The following is a 19,788-nucleotide window of genomic DNA, read 5'->3' on the forward strand; positions in this document are numbered from 1 at the left end:
CCAACACCCTACCCACTGTGCTATCACTCCAGAACTAAAAGAGCAATAACTAAATTTATAAAGCTTAATCTCAGTACAATTCAGACAAACGCAGTTGACAAATTTTATTTTTAACCAAACTCCACTGAATGCAGGTCCACAACTTCCCAGGATCGTCCCTTCCATTAGATACTGGGAAACCACACTTTCTTATCTTTAGGAAAGATAAATGCAAAATATTGTAGCAAGGGGCCAGGTGAGGCTCCGAATGGCAACACAGCATAAAGAGACAAAGTTAGTAACCAGCAAGCCACTACAGTGCAGTAAGGGCTGGATTTCCAACTGGAATTGCACACCAGGCGTTGGCTTTGTTCTCATGATTATTTGTGCCATACACCTGTTTGTCTCTCATGTCGATGTTGACTGCACTTTCAGTACAGTTTTGTGCCACAGGTGTCAATGTTGATTGAGTTTCAATACACTCTCAACTGAGATTAATTGTTGAAAAGAAACCTAGAACGTTCTGAAACGACTGAGCTAGACCCCACAGAGAAAGACTGCGTCCTCCCTGGCAGCACCTTGCCTGAAGTGGCATTTTCCTTCTGTATGGCCTGGGTTTTGTCCCCTCTGCAGTCGATCAACTTCCAGGCCCGACAAGGAAGGAACTGCGTCATGGCTACAGACTCACAGGAATACCTTTCTTTGGGGTCCTCGCTGATGCAGGAACTGGGTATGAACTACTTGACTATATTCCCAGAAGCAGCACAGTGTAGTGACAAGAATATGAGGTGTCAGGGGGAGTGAGGGAAGGAAGGAAGAAGGGAGGAAAGAAAGAGAGAAATAATAGAGGTTTTAAAAACTTACCTTGCATGAGGCCTTGCAGCTGACCCTGTTGAAATCTCTGTACCATATATGATCTCCCGAGCACTGCCAGGGGCACTTCTGACCATAGAGCCAAAAACAGTGTCCCAGTCCACCACCGGGTGTGGATTACAGAAACAAGCACACAAAGAGAAAGGAGGCTGCAAGACCCACACTGCCTGGGTCTGAATCCCACCATGACTTACTGTGGGAACTTAAGCTCTCCATGCTTCAGTTTCCTGAAGAATCTAAGTCAAGAGGTGGTTACAGACCAACCTCATACCACTGGCGGAAGAAGTAAATGAGTTAGCACATGTAATGAGATTGGGGCAGTGCTACATAGCACATAGTACATGGACTATAGACATAAGTAGCTGCTATTTATACTGTTTTGTGTTTGCATCAGATATATCTTGTAAGGCCCCTAGTGGAGTATGCTGACAAGCTGTCTGGTCAATGTACAATGAAACATACAATGACACTTTAGTAAAAATGTTTTTAGAGAAGAATGAACAAACAGATAATCCTGGGATCTTCCGATCTAAAGCTCTGAACCCTTCTTGCTATGACTCTTATGATGCCATATTTTTTGTTTAACTCCTTCACCCAAACCTATCAATGACAGTAACAAAATAAAACACATGAAAAGAGGGAGACAAAAATAGTATAAACAAAAAAAGTGACTGGTAGATAAGATTTTTAGATAACAGGAGAATTTCATTTAAAAAAGCAAACAGGATATAGCAATAGTACAGTGTGTAGAGTGCTTGTCTTGCATGTGGCCAACCTAAGTTCAATACCTGGCAACATATATGGTGTCCCAAGCCCCATCTGGAGTGTTCCTTGAGTGCCAAGGTAGGAATAATCCCTGAACACTGCTAGTGCGGCCAAGCATTTTTAAAAAGTCACGCTTGCGATTCAATAAAAAAATTTTAAAACAAAAACAAAAAAAATTGACACTAAGCCCACCCAGACAAGAACCGGAGTGGCCCCACACACGAAACAGCTCCTCTGCTCCTTAAAGACTATGATCCTGGAGGGCTACTAATCACTTTTGGCACCCAGCAGCTTCTTACAGAAATGCATCTAGACTGTGAACTGAGCTAAAACCCCCAGGCCTCCCGGGGAGGGGAAAGGTTTTACTCTCTTGGCCTTGTCTTTCGGTGACTACTGGCAGAAATCTCTCTGGACTTAATTACTAAAATACCAGAAATACAAAACCGAGAGGCCGCTACTGCGGACACGCAAGCTCATATATTCTTCACTCTCAGCAATGGAAAACAAATTATCAAATGATAACTTTTCAGCAGGTTTGATTGTTGGGCAAAATTATAAATAATAATAGTGAGTTCTCTGTTGAAATATTGAATGTACTCAAAGTATAGAGAGAGTAAAGTGAAGATCTTTTGCCACTCGGGGGGACGTGTATCGGGGTTCTTGGTGGTGGAACATGTGCACTGCTGAAGGGATGGGGGTTTGATCATTATATGACTGAGACTTAAACCTGAAAGCTTTGTAACTTTTTTCACGGTGATTCAATAAAATAAAAATTTTTTCAAATTGAAAAAAAGGGGCTGGAGAGATAGCACAGCGGGTAGGGCATTTGCCTTGCACGCGGCCAACCCGGGTTCAAATCCCAGCATCCCATATGGTCCCCTGAGCACGGCCAGGGGTAATTCCTGAGTGCAGAGCCAGGAGTAACCCCTGTGCATCGCCAGGTGTGACCCAAAAAGCAAAAACAAAAAAAAATTGAAAAAAAAAAAAGTCACGCTTGCAAAACACCCTTAAAAGGTGTCTTGGTCACTTTGGTTTTGAAGTTATAGTAACTGTGTATATCAAAAACCATAAACAGGAAAGCAACAATGTTATCTGTACTATAATTTAAAGGAATTTTATGATTTCTAAGGCTACTTGTATGTGTATCTCAAGTGTGCATGATGGGCAGGTGTGAGCACAGAGTTTGATTCTCAGTACGCTGCTCATACAGACGAAAACACACACACACACACAACTGTCATCCTAAAACCCTGGCAGCAAACGTTCTACAATGAGTCTTAATTTGTGTGAGAATATCATGTGTATAATCCTGAAAAACATAGAATTTAACCTAAATTCTTTAGCAGACTGGGCGCAACATAGTGATATCACAATTATATTTCATGAAAGAATTTATTACTCAGTTAACTCTTAATCCCTCTGCTCCATTCAGTTACTCTCTTAATGTGGTTTTCTAAAAGCTGCATTCATTCTTCTCTATTTAGGAAAGCAATAAACCCTAAAGAGAATACACTTCATTTGATTCTCATTAACATCATATTACTGTGGAGCGCTGGTCTTCAAGGGAAAGAGTTCTCTTAAGTTGTGAACTTTTCTAAGTTCACAAGCCGAGTCATGGAGTTGAAATGGCGCTGCCCATCCACATACAACATGGACTCTGAAAAAGAAGAGAGAAAACCATGGAGAAACTCTCAGGCCTTAGGAAAAAAACATCACCCTGACAAGCAGAAGACTATTGAGTAACACCGGGGCAGCAATGAGCATGCAAAGCTGGGAGTATGTGTGCACGGCTGGGCCAGGGGTGTGCAAAGTGTCCAGGGGAGCAAACCCTGAGTCCCATGCCTCGCTCTGGAATACTAATCTCAGTTTCCAGTGGATTAGCACTGGCTGCAATGGCTGCCCGTAGCTGGCACCCACCTCAGACAACGGCCAGGTGGATAGTGCAGCAGCTGCCTGAGGGCTGAAGGCATCATTTCCTACAGAGCTGAAAAATGTCAAAAGCAATAATCTCCTAAACATACTATTGTACTGACAGGTATCGGGAATTTCCACAACAACTCAAAGGGAGACAAACTTTCTTTATTTTTTTTTTTAATAATTTTATTGAATCACCATGTGGAGGGTTACATAGTTCTCAGGATTATGTCGGTTATACAATTCTCAAACACCCTTCCCTTCACCAGTGCCCATCTCCCATCACCAACCCCCCCAGTATACCTGCCACCCCCTCCCACCTCCCCAGTCCCCACCCTTGTACATGATAAGTTCCACTTCGTTTATGCCTTATCTCGATTACATTCCATGTTTCAACACACAACTCACTACCATTGTTGGGGTTTCCCCCAAGAAAGGAAAGCAGTCCTATTGCCAAGGAGGCATTTGATAGTTCTCCACTGCTAAGAATATAGAGATATTAAGTCCCGCTGTTTGTTACATAACTTTTCTTTTTCCCCCTTGCCCCGCGCCACCGAGTTCACGCCTGTTTGGTAATCGCCACGCTGCCTGACAAGGGAAAAAAAAAACGAAAAGGATGGTTATTTCCCGTCATCGGCAGGCGTGGGGCTCTGGCTTAGTTGATAGACTAGTAGAGTTTCTGCAAGCAGTTTCTGGGACAAACTTTCTTTAGAATTCTTCCCTTCATTGGGGATCGGGTGTCACTGCAACTTACCTCCATACGTTCTGGGAAAGACCAAGGGCACCTCTTTCTCTGACATGTATGTGAAATGAAAAATATTGGTGGTCATATGTTCTTGATTGTCATAAGAAGCCACTTCACTGTGAATTCTGACTTGAATGTAATTGCCTTGAGTAAAGCAAACCTAAGAGATCACGGACAGGGTAGTTAATCAATCACATTAAGAAGGAAGCACATACATAGGGTAGTTAATCAATCACATTAGGAAGAATGAAACATATATAAGAGAAAGGATGGTTTGGTCGGAGAGACAGAACAGTGAGCAGGAAGCTTGTCTTGGGGCTGGAGCAACAGCACAGTGGGTAGGGCATTTGCCTTGCACGCAGCTAACCCGGGTTCAATCCCCAGCATCCCATATGGTCCCCTGAGCACCGCCAGTAGTAATTCCTGAGTGCATGCACCAGGAGTAACTCCTGTGCATTGCCGGGTGTGACCCAAAAAAAAAAAAACAAAAAAACAACAAAAAAGCTTTCTTGCACTCAACCCACCCAGGTTCAATTCCCAGGATCTCATATGGTCTCGTGAGCAGTACCAGTAGTGATTTCTGAATACAAAGCCAGGAGTAACCCCTGAGCATTGCCAGGTGTGACCCAAACACAAAAAAAGAGGAAGAGAAAGAGATACACAAACACATAGAGAGAGAGAAAGAGAGAGAGAAGGAGAGAGAGAGAAATAGGTTTTCAAACATGTAAACATTGCTCCTGTCCCAAATGATTAAAAAATTTAATCCCATCTCTCATCACACACCTACCTGAGACGAAAGAAACAACAATGATCCAACTTCAACAGGCTTCTGAAACATGATATCATCCACAGCTACTATAAATGGCTGAGAACCACTAGTGGGAAACACAAAATGGAGTTGAAAAATTCACATCATCTCTAGTTCTGATAAAAACTGACAAAAGTCAAATTCATGTGACCCAAGAATAAACCTAAATATAGGGGAAATAGCCATACCAGCAGGAAATGGTATGAGAAGTCACTCTGACCAGTCAGTGCCAACTTCACTGTATCTTTTTCATTCTGTATATCCTCACTTGGTTTTCCCAGTAGTTCTTTAATGGACTAACTTACAAGGTCAGAGCAACAGTCTTTAAGGTAATAACTTACAAAGGCAGGGTAAGAGGTTTCTAAAATGAAGTTCAAGTCCAGCTGGTATAAGAATCTTATTCCTTTTTAAATGGCATTTTTCCTAATGTCCAGATTGATGTAAAATGTTACAATTCAATGTGATAATAAAAAACTGCTTCTCAGACTACCTTAAGTCTAACTCACCAGAATTGACATGCAGTAGCCCATCCGAGTTCATACGCTTTCCTCATAAGAAAACCACCAAAGATACGATTGAAAATGTTCCGCTCCTATTGAACAAGAAAATAATTCCTACTAAATAGAAATTAGGAAGCCTCCCATATAGAACAAAGAAAGTAGTAATGCCACACAGGACAGGTCAAATTCAACAGGGGTCGAATCTTTGATGACTATCACAAATGCAAGCTAGCCTTGTTTAATAGCTTGTTCACGAAAGTACCGTACCTGAGGGTGACAGATTTCCAGGCTCTTCAGTTTTGAGTCCTCCATCCATACTGCATTAGGGGGCAAAACTCGACTTTGAAAATTGATGGTCCTGCAAGTGTAGATTTTTGTAAACCATGTTAAATTAATAGTTTTCAGGCAATAGAGAGGATAGTACACCAGATAGGGTGTGTCCCTTGCTCATTGCCAATCTGGGTTCGATCCCCAGTACTTCAGATGGTCCCCTGGACACCACTGGGACTGACCCCAGAGCATACAGCCAGGACTATGCCCTGAGCACTGCCAGGTGTGGCCCCAAACACAAGCAAAAAAAAATAAATTTTCATGCTAAAATGTGCACTATTCCTCTCCCCGCCCTATTGCCACCCACGAACAGCTCCTGCCTCCTGAAGGGCCATGATCCCAGAGGAACACAGACCAACCTCGGAACCCAGCGGCTTCTGGCAGAAATGCATCCAGACTGAGCATTAAACTATGGCGCCGTGCAATCCTGGGTGGGGAAAGGTGTTTACCCCTTCTGCCTTTTCTCCCCGGTGGCGCAGTAGCTGCCACCTTTTCAGAGCCTATTGGACAGCCAGGTATGAGACTGCAGTGATGTGACACGAGGGGCCTCATAGGATGGGAGGTGGAAACGGCCCCTCTCCCTGCCCCAATGAGGCCCCAAGTTGCCGCCCATGAACGGCTCCTGGCTCCTTTAAGGCCATGATCCCAGAGGCACACAAACCAATCTCGGAACCCAGTGGCATTTGGCAGAAATCCCTCCAGTCTTATTACTAAAATATCAGAAATCCAAAATGCTCTTCATATCAGCAATAGAAAACAAATTATCTAATGATGCCTTTTCGGCAAGTCTGAATGTGGGGGAAAATTCCAAATAATAATGGTGGATCTTTTGTTGAAATATTGAATGTGATCAAAGCGGAGAGAGAGTAAGGTAGAAATCATCTGCCACATAGGTGGGGAGAGGGGTGGGGTGGGGATATACTGGGGTTCTTGGTGGTGGAGGGTGTGCACTGTTGAGGGGATGGGTGTTTGATCATTGTATGACCAAGACTTAGACTAGAAAGCTTTGCAACTGTTCTCATGGTGATTCAATTTAAAAAATAAATAAATAAATAGATAAATAAAATGTGCGATTTTTTTTTTGCTTTTTTTGGGTCACACCCAGGGATGCACAGGGGTTACTCCTGGTTCTACACTCAGGAATTACTCCTGGCGGTGCTCAGGTGACCATATGGGATGCTGGGATTCAAACCCGGGTCAGCCACTTGCAAGGCAAACACCCTACCTGCTGTCCTATCGCTCCAGCCCCAAAATGTGCAATATTTTTAACAGTTCACAATACATTCAGGCAAAAATGCTCTTGCAATCGCTAGGTTTTACACACTTCCCCAGTCTAGAATATCACCACCCTCACTTACTTCGGATTCAGTGTGCTAAGAAACAGCTCATGCACAGTTATCCTCTCCTCTGCACTGGGAGCCATTTTCAGTAATGATGCAGAGGTAAAGGCAATCCTTTTCCCCTTGTTCACTGCAAAACGGAAGAAGCAACTATAATCATGAGAACTTACTACAGCACCAGGGTCAGGACTTTCCTGACTGGGGTGTCTTGGATCCCTAAAGATGCAGTATTTCAAGATTTCTAAAACTTCCTGGAAGGTATATATTCCCACCGCAAGCTATCCCACACGAGGATATGGAGTCTACCTAAAATGTCCAGTGATTCTTAGCTTCCAGATGAAAATTACACAGTCTCAAGTGAGATCTCCAGATCTTTATTATCTTGATCTAGAGACCAAACCAGTAGCTCATTCAGTAAGATGCAGTTCCCACTTAATTACAAATGAGAAAAATTACTTAAAAATAAGTATTATCTGAGCAATACAACATTAGAATATGTAACAAAACCTGTTTTCAATTTCAACAAATCTCATCATGAGTAAGACACTAAAAGCTGAGGAGAATTCCATACATAACTTTAAAAACCTCCTGAGTTACAATTAATTCTGCTTTTAAAATTGGATTTCATTATAAATAAATTAATATACATTCGCCTTGTCGAAAGAGCTCTTCTTCCTCTGGAGTTTGAATGATGAGTGGATGTACAAATGCCGGCCTAAAAGGAAGAAAAGAAAAGAAGTTAATATCAAATTATTTAACAGATTATCTAATGATATTAACTAATAAAATTAATGATGAACAACTAATTACCAGTTTATAATCTTTGCTTTTCATTTTGGGTAACTCTTACTAAGTGTTCCACCCAAAATCTTTGAAGCAATTCAGAGAAATTCTGGCTATAAACTGAGTTCAAATGTGGGTGCATTCAGTGGCCCAGCTGGCTGACAGCGGCCAATGAACAAACAAATGGGGCCACATGCTGGTTGGTAATTAGTGAACCATTTATGTTTTTCTCTCACAGCATTAGTTGCTAGTTATATAGAAATCATGAAGGGTAGGGATATACATAGGTGTGTGGTTGAACATTACCATAACAATAAACAGATGTAAAGCCCTTCCTTCAGGGGAAGTTCTTCTAGGAAATTAACTCAGGGACAAAATCTCACCTAACAGTTCAGCAGTCTAGATTACTAGGAGATTCACTTAAGGTCCAGATTCCATTTAAGGATGTATTTCTTTCTCCTTTCCTTAGCATTTAAACAATCCTTTCCATTTAAACAATCATATTAAATTTACTTCTTACTAATATTTCTAGTCATTTTGTATGAAAACAACAAGATATATTAAGCTTAGAGGGTGGCTCTTCCTGGGGACATCTCACAATGTGTCCCAGAATACAGTCCTCAGGCAGGTCGGTCTTTCCTAACCCCAGCAGAGTCCTTATTCAGTTACTTTATTTTGGGTCATGACAGAGTTTACTCCATGACCGTGTTCTTAACTTATTATACCTCTATGGCTCTTAGCCTGTACCTTTTCAATGCCAGGGTAGCTCACAGCTTGCCCTCGGTCCATCCAAGTTCCTCACTCGGACCTCCATTTGGGGGTATTAGGAACCAAGGTCAACTGAGGCTTAAGTCAAGTAAATATGATGGATGGACGAGTAAACATTATTCGGAGTCAATTAACTCCCATGTTATAAAAGCATAGCATTAACTGTCTTCCTGTGTCTATACAAACCTTTTTGCTAAACCATGCAAAGGACATAAAGAAAAGAGAAAAGCTATATAGGATTAGGAGTGCTTGATGGAATTGGGTCTGCCTTGGGAACATTGTGATGGGTGCAACTCAATAAACCTCAGCTCCCTGCAGGAGAAGCAAGGACAAACCAATGTTATCCAACAATAAACTACACTATAAAGTTAGATAGATAAATAGATATATAGACACTAAAAAGTTCACACAAACAGCCAGTTTCCCAAATATTTCACACGAGTTCTCTTCATGAGGAAACATTCAAAATAGGTCGTAGAACAGTCTAAAATACAATCTGACTGGATGCTTTAAAAAAAAAGTCAAGCATTTTAGGCCAGGGAGATGCCTCAAAGGACTGTAGAGCATGCTTGCATACAGAAGACCCAGTTTGAATCTGAGCACCCTGAGAACTGTCCCCAACAACAGTGATCTGGGAGCAGCCCACAGCACAGCCAGATGGAGAACAACAATGAAAAAGTTCGCTTAAAGCCACAAAATAATAACTTTTTTTTATGCACGAGTCCTGCAACTATGCTCAGGGGATCATGTAGTGTCAGGGAATAAAACTGGGACTCATCCATCAAAGCAGGTCTCCAGACATTTGAGCATCACCTGACACCGTTTCTTTAGTTTTTATAGTGTCATGGCAGGAGACAATCCTCCACCTTTGGCATTAGAGGCATGTGCCCTATGGCCAGAACACATCCTTACCAGGGGAACTATTTGAAAGGAACATGACTGTCAATTTGTAATCCTTGCTTAGACACTGGATCCAGGAAAGATGCTCTATAGGCAATCTAATATGGCAGATAGCCTATGTTGAGATATGTTACAAAATGTAAATGATTCGCTATTGAATTTCTTCAATTTATCAAAGACACCAAGGTTGTTCAGGAGAACTACCTTATTCTGAGGAGCTACTTAGTTAACCACTGATGACAGAAATGTGCATACATGTGTATTGATGAAAGATGAGAGAGTAAGGCAAATGTCGACTACTCAAATTGGCTGAAGGGTGTATGACTGTTTAGTAAATTAGTCTTCCCACTTTCTGCAGGCAACAATTTTTCAAAAGGAAAAAGTAAAATGGATCATTGTGGCAGAATCCTAAGTTATGAAGAAACAGCACTGAAAACACGGAATAGAAAATAGTAGCTTGGAAAACCAAAATGTGTCAGCTGGGGAAGAAACTTTAAGTAATGCCCATAGTACCAGGCACAGAGTCCCAGGCCAGCTGCTAAGGGCAGTAGATGAGTGAGGGCTGCTGGAGACGGAGCAGATGGGTGGATTCTTCCCTTAGATCAGAATTACCAAAGGGTTCTCTAGTCTTAGCTGAATTGTTCACGTCACCTTCCATGCAGCACAAGAGACCTCGCTGCCGGCTGCCTGCCTAAGTTTCTAATACAAAGCAGGCTTCCCATAGGCCCGAGACTCTGCCTGGACCAACAGCAAAGCTGTACCGGTCTCCCCCCACACCCACACACAACTTGTTCCTTTCAGTTTGAAAGTCCTGTGTGTGACTTCGATTAAGGACCAAGATTTCAAACTAAGAAGAAAATGATAAAACATAAAATTAAAGGATGTAAAGTCAGCCCGCTTCAAATCTGACTGGGAGCTCAAGATACAAACTCATGGGAGGTTGTCGGTTTCCTTAGCATACATCCTAGTTCTGTTCATGGAACGCCAAGAATTTATGACAAGGAACAATGTACAGTTGCAATACTCAGATTTGGGTCTCTACTAAATATCTCTAAACACCACTACAATGATCTCTTGGGGAAATGGTTGATTCCAGGCCTAAGCTGGAACCCTATATGAGGGGCCCCAGATATCTTGCTGCAGCGGAGAGAGAAGAAATGTCAAAAGAGCTTATCACAGGAGCCGGCTTAAAGCAGCACCTTGGACCAAAGATGGCAAACTTGAAGCATGCAGAAGAATAATGGCTACATACACTAGGTGCACTTCCCATATTACAATTCACAAGTTCACAGCTTTTTTTAAAAAGCGAAAGAAACAGAAAAACCATCCCATCACTAATTAATAAACTCATCACCTAAAATGTCTAAGTAAAGGGCAAAAATCAAACATCGATGCTGACTTACATTGGCAGGACTGAAGGGGCACTATGAGGGCATCCCAAGCGGTGCTCAGGACAACTGGTGGCCACCCCTGTTGAATCTTGGCCAACTGGACTGCACAGTTAATGTTAGGGCTGAGGATACAGTGGTATTCAGGCTCTGCAGGGTTTGAGCATCCTGGAAGCGTCTGGGGATTCACCAGATCCGGGTGCTTGCATGCACCCTAATCTGTACTACCCCCTGGTCCCTGATTCTGACATACGTTTGTCGTTGTTGTTGTTGTTTGGGGGTCATGCTCAGCAGTGCCCAGGGCTTACTCCTGCCTCTGAACTCAGGGGTTCTTTCTGGAGGTGCTTGGAGGACAATACATGGTGCCAGGGGTGGAATTCAGGTCAACCGAGCCCAAGGCAAGTGCCCTGCCCACTATACTAACACTCTGGCCCCTGATTCTGACTTTAACAAATAAAATGGGTCTAGCTGACAAGGGGAAGTGTTTCTTTACAGAGCTGCAAATTAACATGGATGGGATGTCAGGATTTTGTCTGTTTTAAATGACATAATTTGGGAAAAATTTTTATATTCCCCAAAAAGAACAATTATCAGGATTGAAATGACAAGTACTGGAGAAAGACTGGGAGACACTAGCTGTTCTCAAAGTGTCATTCTCTGAACCAAACCATGCACCACAGACTATCATTGATTCTGAGAGGGTAAATGGCACTTAACAAAAGGACACTGATGTGGTCACTCGAATCCAAACATCATTCTGGGAAACATTTATACCCCCCAATATCATGTAACACTGAATACAATACGAGACACATACATAGTATCATCATGTGTACTCTTGTCTAAAAGTTTGAACTTGAATGTAATCAGGGTTGCAGCTCAAACTTCAGCTTCAGAAAATTATATGGCCAGAGAATTGTGTTAAAAATATCACTGCTAGGTAACAAGGAGGCCTAGAAAGTAGGACACTGTAGGGAACCATCTATCTGGTCTTTCAATGGGTCAAGGAAATGAAGGAAGGAAGCAGTGGGGATATAATTTGGATCAACTTGAAACAAAGAACATGAGAACTGGTCTTCAGTATGCTACTTGGTGGGGGTGTTGGGGGAACAGGCCAGGGAGGGCAGTGCTCAACGGGAAGAGAAGTAGGAGCTAAAAGGTAGCAAAGAGTGATATATAAAACCCTATTAGAACAATACTGTAAACCACAGTGCCAAAAGCTATATTTTTAAAAGGTGCCTTTCATAGAGGCAGGCCAGTAGGTAGTAGGGAAAAGGAGGTCAGGGAGGGCAGGGTAAAACTGGTAGAAGGAAGTGGACACCAATGAAGGGTTTGGTGTTGAAACTTTATATGTGTGAAACCAAATTATGAATAACTTTGTAATTCAGGGTGACTATATTTTTGAAACAGTGACTTAAGAGACCATATTACTGTGTAAATAAACTAAAAGCCAGTAACTGACACACTTTCAAAGGGTGACTCATAGAGTCTGTGAACTGTATTTCAACAAAGCTGTTAACAAACACATCCAAACTTGAGATATAAAAGTCTAATGTAATTCAGGGACCTTGTTTGGGTTCTGACTTGGACTAATCATTCAAAATGTAAGGAAGGATCTAGCTTTGCCTCGCATGTGCCAAACTCTAACACCACATGCACAAAAGTTTTTGTGCCAATGTTGTAAAAAATGAGTAGTATAACATATTGTCATGTGGGATAATGGTAATATAGTAATTCAAGAAAATATACTTTTTAAAAGACAGATGACTACATTACCATCCCGAGAGGTGCAATGTCATTGTCTATGATTACATTTAAATTCTAATTTTTTTTTCACCTACACCCTGCGGAGCGTGGGCAGCAACTCCGAGCTCTATGCTCTGGGTTTACCCCCAGTGGTCATGCAAGATTATTTATTAAGTACTAGAGATCACACCCAGGACTCATCTATGGAAAACATTTGCTCAAACTCGTGATCTATTGACCTGGCCTCTGCAATAATGTATTCCAAATATAAATGTACTATGAAAACCAGATGAAGCAAATGCAGCAAAACTGCTAAAACTGTTGTGTCTAGGTGACAGACATATGGGAATTAATTACAGCCTTCTCTTTAATTTCATGCATCTTTGAAATATTTAATAATCATTAGGAAAAAAAGCAATTACCCTTTATTTTCAGCATCACGAGCCACCATTACAAATGTTGCATCCAGTACAGGAAAAAATGCATTGTCATGATACTAGGAACAAAGGAAAAGAAAATATACATGTTTAAAAACATTCACTGCTTTTGCCTACTACCAACTTAACTGATGGATACCATGCCTAGTTTGAGACAGTCTAAAATTTTAGAAGAGAAGTACATTTTAAACCCTCAGTCACTAGGCTCCCAAACCTAATTCAGGCACAGAAACGCACCCTGGGAACTGCAGCATTTTCTAGAAGTCTGAGACCCAGTAGGGAAGACACACAATAGAGCACCTGTGAAAAGTGCTGTCATGAGCACAAACCATAGTATTCAGAGTCGAACATGAATGGTATACAAGGAAGTGACAACAAAAGGACCTCCGGCAACATGCCATTTGCATGCTCTTCGGAGTGTTCAAACTATCTGCAACCCTGCCCATGTTTACAAAGGTTCAGGCAGTTAAAGTGAACTCCTGCTGCTCACACAGCCACTGGCATTTGTACAAAGCTTTAGTGTGCCAACTACCAGCACTTGTTTGTGTTTTCTCTGTGAGCACCCATGACACTACAACCGCCTATAGCACCAAGACAATTTTTTCCATTTTCATACAAAATTAATGAGTGTCAGTGAATGAATGAGGCAGGCACATAATTATCACAGTTAGATGCAAACTCCAAGAGGATAAGACTTCCTGAGTTTTGCCCACTGCCATATAGCTAGTACAGAATAGGTTCCATGCTCGGTAAAAAGTGGCTAAGAGAATATTACTGAGAAGATGCTAGAAAACATGTCTTGGTGACTCCTCAAAAAATCCTGCTGAAGAGCACAGAATCCCTGGAAAGAATGTATAGGTTTTCATGCTGTGCTTTGGGGCAGAGATTAGCATGTGCTGGGAGAAAGGATCAGAGAAAGGCTGCTAAGGAAGGAGCTCGGGGGAAGGAGCAGGTACCATGAGCTGGGAGGAAGGGGGAAGAACTCAGGCAAGAAAGAACCTGGAAGAGATGCCTCCAAACCAGGCTGAGTCTCACCCAGGGCACCCTGGAGGGGGGAGGGTGAAGCCCACCATCTGACCCAACAGAGCCCCAAGCAGCTTGAAAACCTCCAGAATCCAACCGCCACCATGCTCACGGCCAGACTCCACAGGCTTGGGACCAGCCGCACGCATGAGTGAATCTGTTGAAAAACTCTTCACCGGGGCCCCTCGGAGGGGGTGGGTTGAGTTTCCCTCCCCACCCGAAGCAGAGCCCCGGCAGCCGAAGACCTCCAGAATCCAGCCACAGCCATGCTCAAGGCCCCTCTCCATACATTCGGACAAGCCTCACGCATGAAGGAACCAGCAGAGGAACCCAGGTGTGCAGGACCCGGGGCTGAGATCTCCAAGCCTGGGACTCTTCCACCCAGATCCCCCCTTTTCCAATAGTTAGGTGGTCACACCCACAAACTGCCCCCGGTGCCGTGAAATTGAACCAACGGCCAACATCCAGAGACTATAAAACCAAGCTCCTGGAAGCGTGACATCTTATAGCCTAGTTCTTCCTCTTGGAAAACCTGGCAAGCTCCTGAGAGTTTTCCTGCCCCCACGGGAGAGCCTGGCAAGCTCCCTGTGGTGTATTCATAGTCCAAATACAGTAACAATGATGGGTCTCATTCTCCTGACCCTGAAAGAGCCTCTAATGCAGCACTGTTGGGAAGGACGAGTAAAGAGAGGCTGCTAAAATGTCAGGGCTAGAATGAATGGAGATGTTACTGGGCCCGCTGAAGCAAATTGAGGATGAACAGGATGATAGTGATAGTGACAGTGATGTGGGTTTTGTGACCAAAATCTCGAGGCTCCCAAGGAGTCAGGAATGGGTGACCTCCCCCCAGTCCCCTGGTCTTCCTGGAGCATGGCAGTTATGCCCACAAACTGCCCCTGGCACCATATAAGCTCATTAACAATCATGATCCAGAGACTCACAAATAAATCCCAGAAGACATCAACAAGCTATAGAGATGTGTCTCTGGACCCCAAAGTCACCATCCACTGAAAAATTTATCCTGAGTTGTATCACCCTATTTAAAATTTTAGAATTCCTGGAGCGACATCTCATACTTTACGCCAGTGATGTACCAGGAGTAGCACACCACATTTGGATGGGGTGTGAAGTAGAAGGCAACCAATCTCAATCAAAAAAAATATTTGCATGCAAGGTTCAACCTGTAACAACATATTAGTAATCTCTCTCTTTTTTTTTTTGCTTTTCTGGTCACACCCAGCTATGCACAGGGGTTACTCCTGGCTCTACACTCAGGAATTACTCCTGGTGGTGCTGGGGGACTATATAGGATGCTGGGAATCGAACCCAGTTTGGCCGCGTGCAAGGCAAACACCCTACCTGCTGTGCTATCACTCCAGCCCCAATGTTAGTAATCTCTTATACAAGGGTTTAATGGTTCCAGGGTGAGATACAACAATCTTTACACACTTTCCTCTAAGGAAACTTTTTGGGATCATTTTTAGCAGATTAGTCATAACAATCAAAATAAATAATTTAGGGCCTGCTTTTGGGGCAGGTGTGGGTGGTAGTGGGAAAATTTGAAATAATGGTAATGGCCCCAAGGACAGCAGATACAATGGCCAGGAGGATTGCCCCATACCTGGAAGACTGCTTCATGAGCGAAAGAGAGAAGGCAGATGGAATAGAGAAAGGATCACTAAGAAAATGATGGCTGGAAGAATTGAACGGGATAGGAGATGAATGCCAAAAGTGGATAATGGACCAAACATGATGACCTCTAAGTGTCTGTGTTGCAAGCCATAATGCCCAAAAGTAGAGACAGAGTATGGGGAATATTGTCTGCCATGGAGGCAGGGGGAGAGTGGGAAAGGGGGGTATACCGGGGATATTGGTGGTGGGGAATGTGCACTGGTGGAGGGATAGGTGTTTGATCATTGTGAGATTGTAACCCAAACTTGAAAGCTTGTAACTATCTCACGGTAATTCAATAAAACTTTAAATAAATAAATAAATAATAAAAAATAATGGTGATGACAAGGCGTAATGGTAGTGGGATTGGTGTTGGAATATTGAATGTAATAAATTATTGTGAACAACTTTCTAAAAATACAACTAAATATAAATTTAACAAAAGAACCTAGAAGCACAGGTGCAATGTGGATAGGGAGAGTCAAAACACAAGGGATTAGAGAAAAGGAAAAAGGAGGAGTGACAACCTTCCATTCAGCAATAGAAAGGATCACTCCGATCATAAGTCATTACCAAAATGGCCAAGGAAAAGAGTACATTTTATAAAAAGTTGATAATTGTCTGCAATGAATTTCGTTGGTTTCTCCCCACATTCGTTTCTGGTTTTCAACCTATATGTCCAATATTTACATGGATGAAATTCCCCAGTAAGCATGTCCAATGCCAAGAATATGCAATTCTAAATGGGGCAATGATCAGAGTAGGAATCAACTGTGTAGATAAAAAGAATGTAGACAGATAACAGAGGTATCCCCCAAACAGTGTTTTTATAAGTATTATTGTGATTGCGGATGTTGCCCAACTATAGAGCAATCCTACGTCCAATCCCTAGCACCACATGGTGCCCTGAGCACAGCTGGTTGAGAACCCGACCCCCAAGCATTTCTACAATGGCTCTGGTGGTCCAAAATCACAATGAGTATCCCCAAATAATGCTACCTCTGGCTCCACAACAAGTTTTACTTTCAGTTGCAAGCAACACAGGCATCAAAAGATAATCCCAGTTGCATAGTGCATCAGACTTAAAAATATTATTTAAAAAATAACTGTAATAGAAGGGTTGATCCTATACTGATGTTTGTTACCTTGGAAATTAGCCACAAGGTGTAAAGCTTCATAACTCTATAACAAAACAATTTATTAAGGCAATGCATTTGTTGCCTGAAAAACCTAGCAAAACTGAATAGGTCACTCTCAATCACACTTCCCAATATAATCTTGGACATACTCAGAATTATTTTATTTTTGTGCTATGATTTCACTGAGCTATTTTTTCTTGTCAAGTTTTGTCATTTTTAAAAACTAATGACCATTCTAAATTTTGCTCATTAGAGCTGCTATTCTGAATTGCTGTGAGACTTCTAAGTGAATGCTAAGGGTTTTATGTGTTCCCCCCCAAAACTTCTTGACGTCCTAAGCCTTGTGGCCTGCAAACATGAGTATTTGGAAGGAGGGTCACTGCAGGCATGACCAAAGGGCAGGCAGTTTAACAAGAGTGTGGGGAGCCTTGAAGTCAGTGTGACTGGTGTCTTTCTAAGAAAAGGAGAAGCAACACAAAGACATGGTCACATGAGACCATGAGACTCAACAGACAAAACAGGGAGAGACTGAAGTGCTCCAGCATCACGTCAAGGAATGCCAAGGGCAGACAGAAAACCAACAGAAGCTAGAACGAAACAAGGAAGAATCTTCTCCATGGCTTCTGAGGCCCGGGGTCCTGCAAGACCTTGGACTTCTTGTCATCAAACCATGGATAGCTCAGGGCTGTTGTTCCAACAACCAAGGTGCAGTTCTTACTTGCAGCAGCCCAGTGGAACCATAAGTGACAATCCCCTATCCCATTCATAGCTAATATACTTCACCCTTTCGTGAAAGTCTCTTATGCAAAACCAGATACAAGCACTTGAGTATGAAGATATATAGATATCTATATATAGATATATAGATATCTATATATATAGATATAAAGGTAGGGCGTTTGTCTTGCACACAGCCGACCCGGGTTCAATTCCCAGCATCCCATATGGTCCCCCGGCCACCACCAGGAGTAATTCCTGACTGCATGAGCCAGAAGTAACCCCTGTGCATTGCCGGGTGTGACCTAAAAAGGAAAAGAAACACCAAATAAAGGAGTTTCCCTGAAAGAATTCATTGATAATCTAACATAGATGAGATGGACTTTGTTTTAGTGCACACGTTTGGGTTGCACACAGGGTCTTCTGGGCTCATGTAACGACACCAGGATTGAACTCATGACTGAACAGTTACCCGAGGGCTGCTGAAGGGACTGATTCAGCTCCAGGCCCGTGTCCACCAAAAATTCCAAAGAGAAGAGCTGTCAGGATGGCCCCAGAGCCTTTGGGAGGCACCAGGGTTTTGAACTTGCGGCCCCACACTTGTCTAGCAATCACTTTTTTTTTGTTTTGTTTTGGGGCCACACCCTATAATGCTTAGGGGTTATTCTTGACTCTGCTCTCAGGAATTACTCCTGCTGGTGACCAGGGGATCATATGGGATGCCAGGGATCAAACCCAGGTCAGCCACATGCAAGGCAAACATCCTACCTGCTGTGCTATCGCTCCAGCTCCAACTGGCAATCCATTTAACCAGTTTACTTTTTCACCTTTTAAACCACCAAGTCATTGCAGTTACCCCACATGAATTTTCCATTTTTCCTCTATAAGAAGAAGGCTATACGCCTACCATAGGCAAGTAACTAAGTTGTTCCTTCATTGCAAACAAGGTGGATGTATACTAGACAAGTAGTCACTGTGGCATATATTCACCTGAAACATATGCATCTTCACTTCCATGGATGTCTTACCGACCCAGCTAACATGGCCAGTAAGCTTGATGTCCTGCTCTGGATTTAAGCGCGCCTTATGCATATCTGTAAGAAAAGTTTTTAAATTACGTACAAACCATACCACAAATATTCCATACTTTAAGGGGACAATTTCATTTGAAATGTTGGCAAACTGGATATTTGTCTTCAAAGAAAAAAGTATTTTTGCCATTTAAGCAAAATTTACATGTTTATTTGGAAAAGATAGTCAATGTAAACAATTTTAAAGACTGAAATGAAGAGGGGAAAAAAGAGTTACTACATGGATTGTGGTAATTATCTTGCATAGGAATGACCTTGGTGGAATTCCGGGCACACTATCTGGACTTCTTGTATGCCTAGGAGAGAGCACAGAGCCAGAAGAACAACTTGATGTGGCCCCAAAAATATAACTAGAGGGAATTCAGAACACATACGTGGTATGGGCCCATGCTTTTCTTTGAAAAAAAATTCTTTTATGGTTTTATCTTTTTCTTTGAAAAAAATTTTTTATGTTTTTGTCATCCTTCCTTCTCTCTCATCTTGTATTGTTCAAATAATTAGTATACATCATAAAAAATTTATCTCCAGAGAAATAAATTAAGAACAATGCAAAACTCCTACCATAATATACAGAAAACAACTTTGAAAAGCATCAGAGATATTTTTACAGGTATAATTTAAAATTTTGACATAAAAATAATATATCCTCCAATATCAGCAATACATTAGAAATACAGAGAATTTTAATTATGCATAGAGAATTATGTCTTACCAATCTTGTCCACAAGGGCTGTAACTATTGAGAAAGGAGACACCTGAGTTGAATCCGTTTTGTTGTGCATGTAACAAATAAGAACTGGAGGGAAATAGAAGATAAACAATGGAAAAGCAAAATTATTTCTTTACATTGAAAACATATTCCCTGAAAATC

The 19,788-nt window shown here is 42.1% G+C and overlaps 1 protein-coding gene across 1 annotated transcript in view; it reads right to left on the reverse strand.

Annotated features, from left to right (window-relative positions):
• Window positions 1-292: 292 nt before the first annotated feature.
• The window catches only part of LOC101536861 (acyl-coenzyme A thioesterase 9, mitochondrial), a 32,269-nt gene continuing 12,773 nt past the window's right edge, over window positions 293-19,788 (reverse strand). The window contains exons 6-17 of the mRNA XM_004612278.2: window positions 19,630-19,713; window positions 18,817-18,920; window positions 13,262-13,335; window positions 7,902-7,969; window positions 7,273-7,384; window positions 5,852-5,942; window positions 5,591-5,676; window positions 5,064-5,151; window positions 4,286-4,436; window positions 3,208-3,274; window positions 844-896; window positions 293-402 (exon numbers count right to left, since the gene is read on the reverse strand). Coding sequence (XP_004612335.2) covers window positions 293-402; window positions 844-896; window positions 3,208-3,274; window positions 4,286-4,436; window positions 5,064-5,151; window positions 5,591-5,676; window positions 5,852-5,942; window positions 7,273-7,384; window positions 7,902-7,969; window positions 13,262-13,335; window positions 18,817-18,920; window positions 19,630-19,713 — 1,088 coding nt within the window. The remainder of the gene's footprint in view (window positions 403-843; window positions 897-3,207; window positions 3,275-4,285; window positions 4,437-5,063; window positions 5,152-5,590; window positions 5,677-5,851; window positions 5,943-7,272; window positions 7,385-7,901; window positions 7,970-13,261; window positions 13,336-18,816; window positions 18,921-19,629; window positions 19,714-19,788) is intronic.

The sequence above is a fragment of the Sorex araneus genome, chromosome X, assembly GCF_027595985.1.
Source record: "Sorex araneus isolate mSorAra2 chromosome X, mSorAra2.pri, whole genome shotgun sequence".
In the NCBI taxonomy this organism is placed as follows: Eukaryota; Metazoa; Chordata; class Mammalia; order Eulipotyphla; family Soricidae; genus Sorex; species Sorex araneus.